The 17,805-nt window shown below is 43.0% G+C and overlaps 1 protein-coding gene across 1 annotated transcript in view; it reads right to left on the bottom strand.

Moving 5' to 3' along the window:
* LOC149463483 (phospholipase A and acyltransferase 2-like) overlaps positions 1-17,805 on the bottom strand; it is an 83,096-nt gene that overhangs the window by 14,035 nt on the left and 51,256 nt on the right. The window contains exon 4 of the mRNA XM_089675019.1: positions 3,176-3,462. Within this exon, the coding sequence (XP_089531145.1) occupies positions 3,176-3,462 (287 nt within the window). The remainder of the gene's footprint in view (positions 1-3,175; positions 3,463-17,805) is intronic.

The following is a 17,805-nucleotide window of genomic DNA, read 5'->3' as shown; positions in this document are numbered from 1 at the left end:
ATTATGCCCTTCGGTGGCCCCCCCACACAGTTTCTAACATAGGTAGGCCCTGTACTTGGTCACTGCTAGCAAGTGCAAGGGAGAATGTCACCAGCACACCGAGGATCACCAATATGGGTCCAAAAGTTTTAATGAACGATCACATAGCTACAGCAAAGCAATGTTTCAGAGTCTCGCAGGACCCCTTCATCAGGCATGTGACCTGGTCTTCTGCGACGTCTTTGCTAAAAAAAAACCCAATACCTTTGGCGGACCTGTCAATTCTGAGAGTATGCAGGCATTTCCTGAAGGATGAAGGAATTGATACCATTTAATGGCCGCCATGCTCGCCTGACCTAAATCCAATAGAACACCTCTAGGATATCATGTTTTGGTCCATCCCGTCGCCACCAGGTTGCACCTTAAACTGTCAACCTGGTGGAGTTGGATGTTCAGCGATGCCCTGGTCCTGATCTGGGAGGAAATACCCCAGGACACCATCCATCATCTCATTAGGAGCATGCCTCTGTAGGTTGATAATTTTCATTGCCATCAAACGATGGGGCATCCTTATGTTCCTAACACACTATCCAGTCCATATCAGTATAGATATCCAGCATGATATTTTTCCCCATTGAGATCTGATTTTTTTGAGTAGTGTATATATCATGCCACTGTATTTTATTTATTTATTTTTAGATCCTTTAACCATTTGCCCTCCTGAGGATTTACCCCCCTTCCTGATCAGGCCATTTTTGGCGTTACGGCGTTGCGTTACTTTAACTGACAATTGCATGGTCGTGCAACGCTGCCCCCAAATTAAATTTATGTCCTTTTTTTCCCACAAATAGAGCTTTCTTTCGGTGGTATTTGATCGCCCTGTGCGGTTTTTGATTTTTTGGGCTATAAAGACCGCCAATTTTGAGAAAAAAAACTATATTTTTGACTTTTTGCTATTAAACATGTCCAGAGAAAAATTCTTAAAAAAATCTAATTTCGTCATAAATGTAGGCCAAAATGTATTCTGCTACATGTCTTTGCTAAAAAAAAATCTCAATACGTGTAATTGAATTGGTTTACGTGAAAGTTATAGCATTTACAAATGGCGGTATAGATACTTCGATAATTTTTTTTTCCTGCTAGTAATGGCAGCGATCAGCGACTTATGGCGGGACTGCGGCAGACATTCTGACACGGGGAGGGAACTAACTTGGTATCACTGACATCCCCAGTGACACCAATACAGTGACCAGTGCTAAAACAAAGCACTGACACTGTACTAATGGCACTGGGCAGGAAGGGGTTAATATGAGGGGCGATTAAAGGGTTAACTATATGTAGGGAGCTAGGGGTGAGGGGGTGTGTGCTTCACTGTAAGCACACTGATCGGGATGGCTGTGCGCTTTCCCACTGATGACATTTGTGCCTCAGCAAATTGTATTGTAATACTGAGCATGTGTGAGACAAAACACATGATGTCATATGCCTTATCTCTTGCACGCCCCATATGTGGGCAATTTAAACCTAGTTAGAGGTTAGCTGCTCAGCACAGGCATCATTCAGAGAATACTTGCATTTTCTGAATGAATGCAAAGCATTCTCTGATTGGTTGAAGTTGAGAGGTGGGGCGGTGAAGACGTCACCTCCTGCCTAGTGATACCCTGTGTGTCAGGGTTTGACAGGATTTCCTTGGTATGGGTAGTAGGGGGAACTAGACAACAAGGAGCACAAACAGCAATAAAGAAAAACTAATGTTCTAACCTTTCCCCATTCTAGTAAACACATAAAAAGTATCTGGCTATTATTTTAAGATATTATTTGTATCAGTCTTTCTAAATTTGGTGTATTTGTCAGATCTTAAAAGAGAAGTATGAGTTAAATAAAAAAAAAAAGTTATGCTTACCTAGGTGGGTGCAGTATTGATCAGATGCTGCATCTGTCCCCCGCTAGCTCTAAGACTGAGAACTGAGCTATCAAAGAAAGTGTTCCATCAGCAGAGAGCTGGTGACTGTCATTCCCTAGCTCTCTGCTCTGCCCCTCCAGCACCTATGGAGGGGGTGAAAGGGGCTGACGCAGGTTCTTGGCAGATCACTTAGAGGCTGAGCCAGGTGCTGGTTCCGGCTTCTGGGTGGATCCCAACCACATGGTCGGGATCCTTTCAGAGCCTGTACTGGCTCTGTGAAATCAACCGTCAGCAGGCTGACATCAGCCAACAGCAGGCTGCTGACAACTGTAAAGGGGTCATAGAAGTGCATTCCTGTAATCCCCAGGAGAAGTACAGCCAAAAGAGCTTTGGCTATACTTCTCATTTAACCTCTTGGCACCTGCCGAATGCAAATGTTCGGCCTCCCGGCGTCTGGGCCTAGACGCCGAGCAGCTGCACATTTGCATTCTGTTAAAAAAAAAAACAGATGTGCTGAGAGCGTGCGCCCTGCGCACTCCCAGCACACATGTCCGGTACTCATGGAAAGGTCCCGATCTCCTCTTTCGATCAGGACCTTTCCTGATCATGTGACCGCCGAGATGGCGTGTCAGGGCAGTCACATGACCTTAAACGCCCGCCCCGCGTCCAGCTTCTGAAACCCTTAAAGGGCCGGGAGGCGCCAAGGGGTTAAAGTATATCTAAATCAAATGGCGAAAAATAAATATATCAAAGCTTCCCAGTTCTTAGATGATGTGGCTGCAATAGTTTTCCTTTTTCAGGCTAAGTACATTTCCTGGAAATAGAGAAAATTCTTGGGGTCCTTGTCACTTCCTGTTAGTGGAACTGAAATCTCAAGTGCTGTTATGAGTTTTCCCAGCTTCTGTAGACTGCAAAATACCTCCCCCGCATGATATGGAGGTGAGATGTGGAAGTGTTTGTAATCAAAGGAGACACCTAGGTGACAATGCTGCTTTTGCAAAGGTGCAGTACAGTCAGTGAAAGTTGTCATTCTCGAACAAGAAGTGGTTTACAGGCAGTATCATCAAGTGACAATAAAAGAAAAAAAATTAGAAGAAAGGAAACACATATAGGTACCACAAGCAAGGACTGGTAATCTGCAATATATTACATTTTCGCTTTTGGGTTTAGATACACATTCATTTTTAGTTCATCCAACTTATGAACAGAAGGGTGAGAACAGGATAAAGGCTTTAAACGATTTCACAACTTCTGTCATTGCTTTTTATCAGTTTCTGTGTATGCTTTCTGTACCTGCTTAGAGAATTTCTTTCCATGTCTCATTAAATTCGCAAAGTGTTCGCAGTTGTCATCAAGAAAGTCATAATCGAACTCCTTCCCCACTTGGAGTCGTGTGTTTTTCACAATTTCTTCTGCTGAATAGGGAGTTATGTCCTCGTAGTACGTGTTGTTCACTTGATAAGTACGTCCATCAGCAACTTCCTCCAACTTTCCTAATACCACCTTAGCTCTGTTTTTAAATGCTGTGTGCACATTGGTTATTCCCAATTTTCCAAGCGGGGTGTTCTCACTCTTTATGGCTGAGTAAACAGGGAAAGAGTAGAAGTATGATTATGAAAACAAAAGGTTAGTACGTTTACTCTGAATGATGAATTTTCCCAAAGTGTTCCTAAAGCACCTTATGAATGTCTTATGAACAGCTATTCTAAATCAATCTAAAAGAAAAACAAATACGGATATAAAAATGTAAAATTAAAGTGGAATTCTAAAATTATAAGGGAATCATGAAAGGATCTTTTCCAGTAGTGATGGAATTATTTTGTGGGCAGGACGAGAATTGGGAGAAGTCAACACACTTTGATGCTTAAACATTACTTATATGGTAGAATTTGAATAGCAGAACCATACAAAGCAGTATGCTTACAGTTGAAAGCACAGACACAGCTTACTGTGAAACAGCACACAGTTAACCTTTTGATCGCCCCACATGTTAACCTTTTCCTGCCCAGTGCCATTAGTACAGTGTCAGTGCTTTTTATTAGCACTGATCACTGTATTGGCGTCACTGGGGATGTCAGTGACACCAAGTCAGTTCCCCCCGTGTCAGAATGCCCGCCGCAGTTCTGCTATAAGTCAATGATAGCCGCCATTACTAGTAAAGAAAAAAATTCCAGTATCATCTACAGTATACCGCCATTTGTAAACGCTATAACCTTCGCGTAAACCAATTAATTTACAGGTATTGTGTTTTCTTTCTAGCAAAGACATGTAGCAGAATACATTTTGGCCTAAATTTATGACATTTTATTTTTAATTTTTTTTTTACTGGACATGTTTAATAGCAGTGTCAATTTTATTGTTTTTTTCTCAAAATTGGTGGTCTTTTTTTATAGTGCAAAAAATTAAAAAAACACACCGGCTCTCAAATACCACCAAAAGAAAGGTCTATGGGTGGGAAAAAAAGATGTAAATTTTATTTGAGTGCAGCGTTGCATGACTGCGCAGTTGTCAGTTAAAGTAATGCAGCAGTGTAACGCAATAAAATAGCTTGGTCAAGAAGGGGGGGGGGGGAATCCTCTGGAGGGCAAGTGGTTCAACCTATGGTCCTTTTTCTAGGGTGTAGAGTTTCAGGGGGAAGGCGGGGGGAGGGGGGTTTTTTTGCACTTGATTTTGTGGTTCCAAAAACTCTTACACTGAAAATTGATATATTAATAAACTACATTGAATAGAGATCATTCTGATTAAGTTTCTTTTAATCATTTTGCTGTCAGAGCCATTTTTTTATTTTGCAGACACATGCTTTTATTGGAGCATGCCAAGGTAGATGCCATCTTATCCTCTGTTTGATCTGCAGTTTCCGTCGTGCCACACATACTGCATGATCATCAGCTTTGACACCAGCCATTTAATGGCTTGATATTTTAGTTGAAAACTAACATAAGCACACTAGTAACTGTAACAGTTACCAATCATGACATCATGACATGCCTTGAACGTAACTGTTTTGTTGGGAAACTTAAATACATGGGTTTAGTTCTGCTTTCAATGCTCATTTTGTTTGTGAAAACACACTTAAAACCCTAAAACATTATATATTGATCATATATATACAGTCATGGCCGAAATTGTTGGCACCCTTGATATTTTTCCTGAAAATCAAGTATTTCACACAAAAAAGGTATTGCATTAACACATGTTTTGCTATACACATGTTTATTCCCTTTGTATGTATTGGAACAAATATAAAACAGAGGCAGAAAAGCAAATATGACATAATGTCACACAAAACCCCAAAAATGGGCTGGACAAAAGTATTGGCACCCTTAACTTAATATTTGGTTGCACACCCTTTGGAAAACATAACTGAAATCAGTCGCTTCCTATAACCATCAATAAGCTTCTGACACCTCTCACCCGGAATTTTGGACCACTCTTCCTTTGCAAACAGCTCCAGGTCTCTCTTATTGGAAGGACACCTTTTCCCAACAGCAATTTTAAGATCTCTCCACAGGTGTTCAATGGGATTTAGATCTGGGCTCATTGCTGGCCACTTCAGAACTCTCCAGCGCTTCTTTGCCATCCATTTCTGAGTGCTTTTTGACGTATGTTTGGGGTCATTGTCCTGCTGGAAGACCCAGGATCTTGGACGCAAACCCAGCTTTCTGACACTGGGCCCTACAGTGCGACCCAAAATCCTTTGGTAATCCTCAGATTTCATGATGCCTTGCACACAGTCAAGGCACCCAGTGCCAGAGGCAGCAAAACAACCCCAAAACATCATTGAACCTCCACCATATTTTACCGTAGGTACTGTGTTTTGTTCTTTGTAGGCCTCATTCCGTTTTCGGTAAACAGTAGAATGATGTGCTTTACCGAAAAGCTCTATCTTGGTCTCATCTGTCCACAAGACGTTTTCCCAGAAGGCTTTTGGCTTACTCAAGTACATTTTGGCAAACTGTAGTCTTGCTTTTTTATGTCTCTGTGTCAGCAGTGGGGTCCTCCTGGGTCTCCTGCCATAGCGTTTCATTTCATTTAAATGTCGACGGATAGTTCGCGCTGACACTGATGCTCCCTGAGCCTGCAGGACAGCTTGAATGTCTTTGGAACATGTTTGGGGCTGCTTATCCACCATCCGGACTATTCTGCGTTGCAATCTTTCATCAATTTTCCTCATCCGTCCACGACCAGGGAGATTAGCTACAGTGCCATGGGTTGCAAACTTCTTGATAATGTTGCGCACTGTGGACAAAGGCAAATCTAGTTCTCTGGAGATGGACTTGTAACCTTGAGATTGTTGATATTTTGCCACAATTTTGGTTCTCAGGTCCTCAGACAGTTCTCGTCTCCTCTTTCTGTTGTCCATGCTTAGTGTGGCACAGACAGACACACAATGCAAAGGTTAAGTGAACGTCTCTCCTTTTTATCTGCTTTCAGGTGTGATTTCTATATTGCCCACACCTGTTACTTGCCCCAGGTGAGTTTACAGGAGCATCACATGCTTGTAACATTCTTATTTATCCGCAGTTGTGAAAGGGTGCCAATACTTTTGTCCAGCCCATTTTTGGAGGTTTGTGTGACATTATGTCGAATTTGCTTTCTTTCCTCCCTTTTTTTGTTTTGTCCCAATACACACAAAGGGAATAAACATGTGTATAGCAAAACATGTGTTAATGCAATACGTTTCGTGAGAAATACATGATTTCCTGGAGAAATATCAAGGGTGCCAACAATTTCGGCCATGACTGTATATATTCTGAAAGCAGAGGAATCAAATGATGGCAATTTTTCATCATGCAATATTAGTGCATCTTTTTTTAAGCCTATATTTTAAGTAAAAAAAATACACTTAAATTAATTTTAATGCATGCAAACACAATAAACTTCCACATTTTCTGTTTAATAGAAAAGATGGGACTGAGTTGAGTAAAAAGATACGAAGTATGTCAAACTTAAAATGATGTGTGTCTGCGAAGCTGCGACAAAATGTGTAAGCTGAACTGTAGCTGATAACTGTTGTGGAACGTCTTCCTTTGTTGCTGCTGTAGTATCCTTCTGCAGTGTGGCCGGAGTAAATTGAATATTCATTACTGCAGAAGTGCAGCTGCCATTTTTAAGGAGACCTCTTTGTAATGCCTGTCTGTGGACTGCCTGCAGAGTGGGTGCAGTGCAGTGAACCTGCGGTTTTCATGTGGGTTACCCACAGTTTCCCGTAGACTTGTATTATGTCCAGCATTTTTGGCGGGTTTTCTAAAAGCGCCCCAAAGATGCAGCAAACAAGACTTTTGGTGCACTTTCAGAAAATGCGCCAAAAAGGCAGCACATAATAAAAGTGTATGGGAAAACGCTGGTAACCCGCATGAAAACTGAGTGTACACTGTGCTGCACCCACACTAGGTACAGTAAATGCAGTTTAATTCTGTTAATTACAGTTAGTCACTGCAAGTGTTTACCCATATTTCTTAGAGTAACATTATTGTCTTATTGATTGTTTGTACAAGTACATTTGCTGATCAGTTCACCTTTTAGGCTACGCTTGGCTTAATAAATTATTAACCTATAGGTAAATACCTAAAGGTAAGTAGGTAAGTGCTGGGTGAGCGAGGTGTGTCATCTTCATGTGTGTAGAGAAATAAAACAATTCAACAGCTGCTCTGGGTGTAGCACTACATATGATATCCAAAATCATATATAGGCAACAATTTAAAAAACCTTTACAGCTCATTATTGTAGAGTTAATCATAAATACTGACCATATAATTATTCTACTGGAGAGCTCAAAGCTGGCTATTCAAATTGTAAACTAACCCACGGCTGGTTTGTTAACATTCTAATACTGCCCTACTGTAATACTTATGGCTGCTGCAATAAAAGGGTTACATATATGAATGGTCACTTTTACTGTTCATACTTGAGAACATACACAACAGAACAATTTATTACGAACGCTATACTTATACTGGTTGGAGCATTCCTCTGCTTCAAAATAGCCTGAATTCTTAATTGCATGGATTTCTTAAAATAAGTGCAAACTGCCACAATTAATTCACATAAATCATACACTACTTAAAATGAATTAAAGGAACACTTTTTAATCAGAGTATAGCATCAAGTCAATAAAACTCCTGGGATATTGATCTGGTCGGTTAAGTAGCAGAGGGGGTTGTTAGTCAGTTTTAGATTTAGAAAAAGTCTTCATGTGGGTTGCCTGAGGGTGCATCATCCTTTAGTGGGCCCTGTGCTCACTGCTTGGCACCATAGAGCTCAACTGGCATTTACCATTGAACACCAGAATTGGCAGGTCCGCCAATGGCACCCTGTGCTTTTCACAGATGAGAGCAGGTTCACTCTGAGCACATGACAGATGTAAAAGGGTCTGGAGAAGCCGTGGAGAATGTTATGCTGCCTGTAACATCGATCAGCAGGACCATTTGGGGGTGGGTCAGTGATGGTCTGGGGAGGCATATCAATGGAGGGACATATAGACCTCTACAGGCTAGACAATGGCACCCTGACTGCCATTAGGTATCGGGATGAAATCCTTGGACCCACTGTCAGACCCTACGCTGGTGCAGTGGGTCCTGGGTTCCTCCTAGTGCATGACAATGCTTGGTCTCATGTGGCGAGAGTATGCAGACAGTTCCTGGAGGATGAAGGAATTGATACTATTTAATGGCCCCCATGCTCGCCTGGCATAAATCAAATACAACACTGCTGGGATATCATGTTTTGGTCCATCCCAACGCCACCAGGTTGTACCTCAAACTGTCAACCTGGTGGAGTTGGATGTTCAGTGATGCCCTGGTCCTGATCTGGGAGGAAATACCCCAGGACACCATCCATCATCTCATTAGGAGCATGCCTCGATGTTGCCAGACATGCATACAAGCACATGAGGGCTAAACAAACTACTGAGTACCATTTTGAGTTGCTGCAATGAAATTTCAGCAAAATGGATCTGCCTGCTACATCATTTTTTCACTTTGATTTTCAGGGTGTCTTTATAGTCCTCTGTAGGTTGATCATTTTCATTGCCATCAAACGATGGGGCATCTTTACGTTCCTAATACATTACCCAGTCCATATCAGTATAGATATCCAGCATGATATTTTTCCCCATTGAGATCTGATGTGTTTTTTCAAAGTGTTCCTTTAATTTTTTTGAGTAGTGTATATATCATGCCACTGTATGTAATTTATTTATTTTTAGATTCTTTAACCACTTGTCCTCCTGAGGATTTACCCCCCTTCCTGACCAGGCCATTTTTTGCGTTACGGCGCTGCGTTACTTTAACTGGCAATTGCGCGGTCGTGCAATGCTGCACGCAAATTAAATTTATGTTCTTTTTTTCCCACGAACAGAGCTTTCTTTCAGTGGTATTTGATCGCCCTGTGCGGTTTTTTATTTTTTGCACTATAAAGGACAGCCAATTTTGAGTAAAAAGAATATTTTTGACTTTTTGCTATTAAACATGTCCAGAAAAAAAAAATAAAAAAAAAAAAAATTCGTCATAAATTTAGGCCAAAATGTATGTCTTTGCTAAAAAAAATCCCAATACGTGTAAATGAATTGGTTTACCTGACAGTTATAGCGTTTACAAATGGCGGTATATATACTGGCATTTTTATTTTATTTTTACTAGTAATGGCGGCGATCAGCAACTTATGGCGGGATTGCAGTGGACATTCTGACACTGGCGGGGAACTGACTTGTTGTCACCGACATCCCTAGTGGCACCAATACAGTGATCAATGCTAAACAAAAATCACTGACACTGTACTAATGGCACTAGGCAGGAAGGGGTTAACATGAGGGGCGATCAAAGGGTTAACTGTGTGCTGTATGCTTCACTGTGTGCTGGGAGTATTTTACTAGGGGGCGGGATGTGTGTGTTTCACTGTAATTACACTGCTCTGGATGGCTGTCCTGTGCACAGCCATCCAGAGCAGTGTGCCTGAGTTGACATGGAGGAGGACTGTTAGTAAACCAAACAGTCCTCCTCCCCGTCAGTGATCATCGGAAATCACCGTGCGCTGGTGAGAAATTACCGGCCGCGGCCCGGTGATTGACAGTCGGTGTGATGAATGGCAGCGCGGGTAGGGTGCATGCGCCCCCTACCCGGCAATGCATAATCACGTATATATATTTCTGCTAGGAAGCGGTTAAGTACTTTATTCTTACAGCACGGTTGCGTGGCCACATGACATCTGCAGGGAGTGGCTTCTATTACTGTGTTGATGTATTAGCTCTACAGTATGAGTCTTTGCACAGCTCTGTTTGGTGCTATGCCAGTGATATGACTGAAAAAAACTGTTTCAGGGGAGCAATTCAAATTAAATTATAAATATCACAAAACTGTTTTATGACTCCTTATAAATCTTTATTGAACATCAAATGTGTATTTATTGTGCATTCATATGGTGTAGGCAGAGTCAAAGATTAATGCAATTAGCTTTGATTCTGCTCAGACAGCATCTGCATTCAAGGCTCTTTTTTTACTTCACAGGTATTAGCAACTACATTTGATATACTTAACACTGATTTATTTTAAAACTAAGCTTTTTTTGAGTTTCTTAGTGAATGTAATCAGTCAGCACATATATCTCGCCCCCATAGTTTTTAATAATAGAAGGATATGGAGGTGGAGGGAGGGAAGGGAGTGTACTTTACCATTGTGTATACACCCTTATGTGTGATTCTATAGTCATGTGGGCTGCACAGGTAAGAAAAAGAAGAAAACAAATAGGTTAGAAGGGAACTGAAACTGGAGCATGCTCAGTGGATGACAACAGCTGGTCCACACAATCTCAGGCTGCAATGGGGACACAAAGAAGATAAGGACAGATAAAGGCAGAATCAACCAGGTATATTTCACTCTACACAAACAAACTCTTCAGTGGCTTTGTGAGTATGCACACTCTGATATATAACATGTAATAAGAGTTTTTTCATAGTCTGGGTTTAATGATACTTAAAAAAAAGTTTAAAGATTCTGGTCTATGTTCCTATGTTTGCATCTCTTTCTGCAAATTTGTCAGCTGCACATTTATGCTGCATATCTCCTTTTCTACCACATCCTAAAATAGGTTTTATTGGATTCCAATCAAGGGACTGGCCTACTGTGTACCTCAAAAAACTAGATTCATCACACCAATCTTTATTTTTCCAGTCTTCAGCTGTCTAGTTTTGGTAAGTCTGCACCATCTGCATCCTCAGCTTTCTGTACTTGGTAGACATGAGTTGCATCCAGAGTGGTCTTTTGCTGTTGTAGCCTATCTGTCTTAGAGCCCATTCACACTTGTGTGACTTGTCATGCGACTTTGCGCTCCAAGGTCGTATGACAAGTTGCACCCCATGTTTACCAATGAGTACCATTCTTATATGTGCAACATCAAGTTGCAGCTGCTTGAAAGTAGTTCCTGCACTACTTTAGTCCGACTTCTATGTGACTTGAGGGCCATAGACTTCAATGTAAACCCTTCATAGTCACATGAAAGTTGCACCTGAATGTTATATATGCGACTTGTGTGCAACTTTGTACAGCACAAACAACCATCCTTGGTCAAAGTCAAAGTCGAACTTATCCAAAGTTGCATCAAAGTCACTTCAAAGTCGCATCAAGTTGCACTGTAAAGTCACAATGAAAATATCACAATTTTGAAGTCACACGAGTGTGAATGGAGTCTTAAGGTTTGATGTGTTGTACATTCTGAGATATTTCTAACCACCACAGTTGTAAATAGTGGTTAATTAAATTTCCATAGTCTTCCTGTCAGCTTGAACTGTTCTCTGATCTGTTTAACAAGGTGTTTCCATCCATAGAATTGCCAATCACTTAATGGTTTTTGTTTTTTTCGCATCATTCAAAGTAAACTCTAAGAGACTGGTAATTAAAATGTTAAGTCTTGACCAGTGACATTGTTATGGTACCACATCCCAAAACCTGCATACTCCATATTGGAAAAGGAAGAAAAGGGGTGATACTTTATAGGCACCAATCGACATACAGAATTGTAATAAAAATTGTAATTTAATTAACAAAGTTTTAAGAGAATTATTATACATAGACCCATATATAACCCTGTACATCAATGGTTAACTGCATTGTTTGAGTTACATCTAGCAAGAATCTTCACATGGCAACTTTAAACCTCAACCAGTTTCAGCTCCTAAAGAGCCTTCAGCAGGAGGAGCATGGTCTGGAATATAAACGTATATAAATACCAATACCAAAAACAGCATTACCTGTATAAACATGTGGCCAGTCATGATAGATAAGCCACTAATACATACCCACAAACACAGTTTAAAACAAATAGATGGATGCATGTCCTATGTGAAGGCCCTCAGAATGGGATCAGGAGTGCAAGGGAGAGAAACCTATTGTTTTTGCATGAAAAAAACATAAAACCTAACAAAACCAATACAAACAGTAATGTTGGTACTAAACAGAAAACCTACCAAAAAATACAAACAGTATTTGGTACTAAGGGACCCTATTGGTACTAAAAGGCCCAAAGTGTGCCAAAAAAATAACCCGCACACCATTGCACCACCATTAATAACCTGAACCGTTAATAAAAGGCAGGATGGATCCATGCTTTCATGTTGTTTATGCCAAATTCTCACCCTACCATCCGAATTTCACAACTGAAAATCGAGACTCATCAGACCAGGCAACGTTTTTCCAAGGTCACCAAAAAGAAGAAAAAACCTCCTGCGCTCAAAGGACCAGATATGGTATATGTGGAAAAGTCTTCATAAACCTTAGCATTCAATCCAATAAAGCAGTGCTGTGCAGCCCCCTAAGGACTGGGGTAGCCCAGTATGGCACTATAAAATAAGAAAAGAAAGGGGCGCACAAACCTTGTGAATTACCTAAATAAAAACTTTAATAATAAAATGTAGCAGATATATACTCACAAACATTAAATGTACACAGGCATATCATGACCGACAATGGTCCATGGTCTGGAATATAGTCCCACAAGCAAGAGGACGCGTGAAAATGCATTTTGAGGGGCGATTCCCTCTTTCTCAGAGCCTCTGAAGAACCATTCCAGACCATGGGCCATTGTCGGTTATGATATGCCTGGGTACATTTGATGTTTGTGAGTATATATCTGCCACATTTTATGATTAAAGTTTTTATTGAGGTAATGCACAAGGCTTGTGCGCCTCTTTCTTTTCTTATGTTTTTCCAATCTTCTATTGTGCAATTTTGGTGAGCCTGTGCAAATTGTAGCCTTTGTTTCCTGTTCTTAGCTGACAGGAGTGGCACCCGATGTGGTCTTCTGCTGCTGTAGCTCATCTGCTTCAAGGTTCGACATGTTGTGCATTCAGAGATGGTATTCTGCAAACTTTGGTCGTAACGAGTGGTTATTTGAGTTACTGTTGCCTTTCTATCATCTTGAACCCATTCTAATCTACCCATTCTCCTCTGACATCAACAAGGCATTTTTTATACCAATTCTATATGTTGATTGATACCTAAAAAGTCCCACCTCTTTTCTTCCTTTTCCAATATGGAGTCTAAGAGATTGGTGTGCATGGAAATTCCAGCAGTTACAGAAATACTCAGTCCAGCCCACTTGGCACCAAAAATCATGCCACAGTCAAAATCACTGAAATCACATTTTTTCCCATTCCGGAGTTTGCTGTGATCATCAGTGGAAGCTCCTGACCTGTACTTGCATAGGTGTATGCATTAAACCAAAAAAGAATTCTCCTGCGCTCTAGGACCCAGGCGGGTGGCGGGTGGATGGAACCAGACCTGGAAAAATCGACCACCAATGCATGTAGAGTTGTGCAGCGCCAAACAAGGCTGGGGAGGCCCGACCAATACTGCAAAGCGAGAAAAAAACGAGAAGCGCACCAACCTTGCGCATTACCTCAGTAACCAAAATGTATTAATTATAAAATGATACTCACAAACAGTGAATAAAATCAGGCATGTAAGTCCTCAGAGGGACTTGAAAGATAAGGAGCCAGTGCGAATCCCATTATAGGGGTAGATACTCAGTACAACTGACGCATTTCAAAGGGGATCCCTTCTTCATCAGAGCTAACTGAACTGAGAGTGCTCACTCCCATATATACCAAGGGACTGAAATTTGGCCCTCCCCACTGGGTTGGGCAGTCTCAGGCTGGGTGGAGGGGCCAAGGTGCCATCAAAATGCAATAACTATTTGTAATGCCATCAGAAAGATATGATACATTAAACCACTCAATATAGATACTATACATCAACTAGAGCAGCGGTTCTCAACCTGTGGGTCGCGACCCCTTTGGGGGTAGAACGACTCTTTCACAGGGGTCGCCTAAGACCATCGGAAAACACATATTTCCGATGGTCTTAGGAACTGAGACACCGCTCCTCTATCCATCTCCAGGTGTCGGCGGGATGACATGCCGCCCCTGTCATCTGGACACACCCCCGCGATCAATCTTCGCCGGTGACTGGCCGCCGGAACAGTAGCTCAGGAGAGGCACACAGGCGGCCAATCACCGGCGAGGAGGTGGAGCTTGGAGAGGAGGAGCCGAGCGGCACCACGAAGATGGAGCGAGTGAAGAGGAGGAGAGCAGCCGGAGAAGGAAGACAGCTGACCGGTAAGTGTCTGTACCATGGGAGAGGAAGGGAGCGAGCGAGCCCAGGCTGGAGCAGGGGTCAGCAAGGTAAGTATCATTGGTGTCAGTGGGAGGAATAGTGCCCCATCATTGGTGTCACTAATACCAATGATGGGGCACTATTCCTCCCCCCACTGACACCAACGATGGGGCACTATTCCTCCCCCTACTGACACCAACGATGAGGCACGATTCCTCCCCCCACTGACACCAACGATGGGGCACTATTCCTCCCCCCACTGACACCAACGATGGAGCACTATTCTTTCCCCCACTGACACCAACGATGGGGCACTATTCCTCCCCCCACTGACACCAACGATGGGGCACTATTCCTCCCCCCACTGACACCAACGATGGGGCACTATTCCTCCCCCTACTGACACCAACGATGGGGCACTATTCCTCCCCCCACTGACACCAACGATGGGGCACTATTCCTCCCCCCACTGACACCAACGATGGGGCACTATTCCTCCCCCCACTGACACCAATGATGGGGCACTATTCCTCCCCCCACTGACACCAACGATGGGGCACTATTCCTCCCCCCACTGACACCAACGATGGGGCACTATTCCTCCCCCCACTGACACCAACGATGGGGCACTATTCCTCCCCCCACTGACACCAACGATGGGGCACTATTCCTCCCCCCACTGACACCAACGATGGGGCACTATTCCTCCCCCCACTGACACCAACGATGGGGCACTATTCCTCCCCCCACTGACACCAACGATGGGGCACTATTCCTCCCCCCACTGACACCAACGATGGGGCACTATTCCTCCCCCCACTGACACCAACGATGGGGCACTATTCCTCCCCCCACTGACACCAACGATGGGGCACTATTCCTCCCCCCACTGACACCAACGATGGGGCACTATTCCTCCCCCCACTGACACCAACGATGGGGCACTATTCCTCCCCCCACTGACACCAACGATGGGGCACTATTCCTCCCCCCACTGACACCAACGATGGGGCACTATTCCTCCCCCCACTGACACCAACGATGGGGCACTATTCCTCCCCCCACTGACACCAACGATGGGGCACTATTCCTCCCCCCACTGACACCAACGATGGGGCACTATTCCTCCCCCCACTGACACCAACGATGGGGCACTATTCCTCCCCCCACTGACACCAACGATGGGGCACTATTCCTCCCCCCACTGACACCAACGATGGGGCACTATTCCTCCCCCCACTGACACCAACTATGGGGCACTATTCCTCCCCCCACTGACACCAGTGATGGGACACTTTTCCTCCCACTGACACCAATGATGGGGCACTATTCCTCCCACTGACACCTATGATGGGGCACTATTCCTCCCACTGACACCAATGATGGGGCACTATTCCTACCACTGATACCAATGATGGGACACTATTCCTCCCACTGACACCAATGACGTGGCACTACTCCTCCCACTGCAAAATTACAGTTATGAAGTAGCAACGAAAATAATTTTATGGTTGGGGGTCACCACAACATGAGGAACTGTATTAAAGGGTCACGGCATTAGGAAGGTTGAAAACCACTGAACTAGAGGATAATAACAATAATAATGATGATGATAAATATATACAAGAGAAAGAAAAATTAAAAATTATGAAACACTAATTATTAAATGATCAATCAAATGGTGTTTAAAATGGGCAATTCATCCAAAGTGCTTGTCATGATCTGATGATAAATGATATATAATATATTATTAAATTATTAATAAATACATTTGTCAATAGATAAGTGAACATACACATACAGTATATACACATATATATATAAACATGTAAACATAAATAGTGGATAATAAATAGTGCAACGTGTATTACCAGGCAACTGCATACACTTGTTGGTAGGGTGGTGGAGAATCCATGTCTCAGGTAGGAAAGATGGATACGTAATATTTAATAATCAGCAGCAGAGGGAGATCTTGTGCCTCCTAATATGGTTGCAGGCTGATTGTGTATGTGAAACGCACACCAGTGTAGCGTGGTAATGACTGCGCATGCGTGGTCCAGCGCGCGCATGCGCAGTGTGTGAAAGTCAGGTCCGTCGGCGCGATCTCGGAGCGCACATCTGATGGCCACTGCGCATGCGTGAAGCGGCGCCGCTCCATCGGGCAAGATTCCAGCCCCCCCACCAGCCCCCACACTGACGAGGCTTTGGTTGGGAGAACACTCCGGGAATTCCCCTCTACCCAACCCGCTGTCCAGCCTCCGTAGTGTCTAGTCTAATGGGGCAGTCTTAAGGGGCACTGACTTCCACAATAAAGAGAGACTAGTGCAGTGTTTCTCAACTCCAGTCCTCATGGACCCCCAACAGGTCATGTTTTCAGGATTTCCATTATTTTGCACAGGTGATTTGATCAGTTTCACTGCCTTAGTAATTACAACAGCTGTTTCATCTGAGGGAAATCCTGAAAACATGACCTGTTGGGGGTCCATGAGGACTGGAGTTGAGAAACACTGGACTAGTGGAATAGTGGAAGGTGTAAAAATATATATATACTCATGGATGGATACAACAGTATTGTGTCTCTAGTTGATGTATAGTATCTATATTGAGTGGTTTAATGTATCATATCTTTCTGATGGCATTACAAATAGTTATTGCATTTTGATGACACCTTGGCCCCTCCTCCCAGCCTGAGACTGCCCAACCCAGTGGGGAGGGCCAAATTTCAGTCCCTTGGTATATATGGGAGTGAGCACTCTCAGTTCAGTTAGCTCTGATGAAGAAGGGATCCCCTTTGAAATGCGTCAGTTGTACTGAGTATCTACCCCTATAATGGGATTCGCGCTGGCTCCTTATCTTTCAAGTCCCTCTGAGGACTTACATGCCTGATTTTATTCACTGTTTGTGAGTATCATTTTATAATTAATACATTTTGGTTACTGAGGTAATGCGCAAGGTTGGTGCGCTTCTCGTTTTTTTCTCGCTTTGCAGTATTGGTCGGGCTTCCCCAGCCTTGTTTGGAGCTGCACAACTCTACATGCATTGGTGGTCGATTTTTCCAGGTCTGGTTCCATCCACCTGCCACCCGCCTGGGTCCTAGAGCGCAGGAGCATTCGTTTTTGGTTTAATGCATACACCTATGCAAGTACAGGTCAGGAGCTTCCACTGATGATCACAGCAAACTCCGGAATGGGAAAAAATGTGATTTCAGTGATTTTGACTGTGGCATGATTTTTGGTGCCAAGTGGGCTGGACTGAGTATTTCTGTAACTGCTGGAATTTTCATGCACACCAATCTCTTAGACTCCATATTGGAAAAGG

Source organism: Staurois parvus, unplaced genomic scaffold (assembly GCF_062004578.1).
Source record: "Staurois parvus isolate SC_StPar_1 unplaced genomic scaffold, SC_StPar_1.0 ptg000154l, whole genome shotgun sequence".
NCBI lineage: Eukaryota > Metazoa > Chordata > Amphibia > Anura > Ranidae > Staurois > Staurois parvus.
Note: the sequence above shows the minus strand (reverse complement) of the source record. Positions and strands in the feature narration are given on the sequence as shown.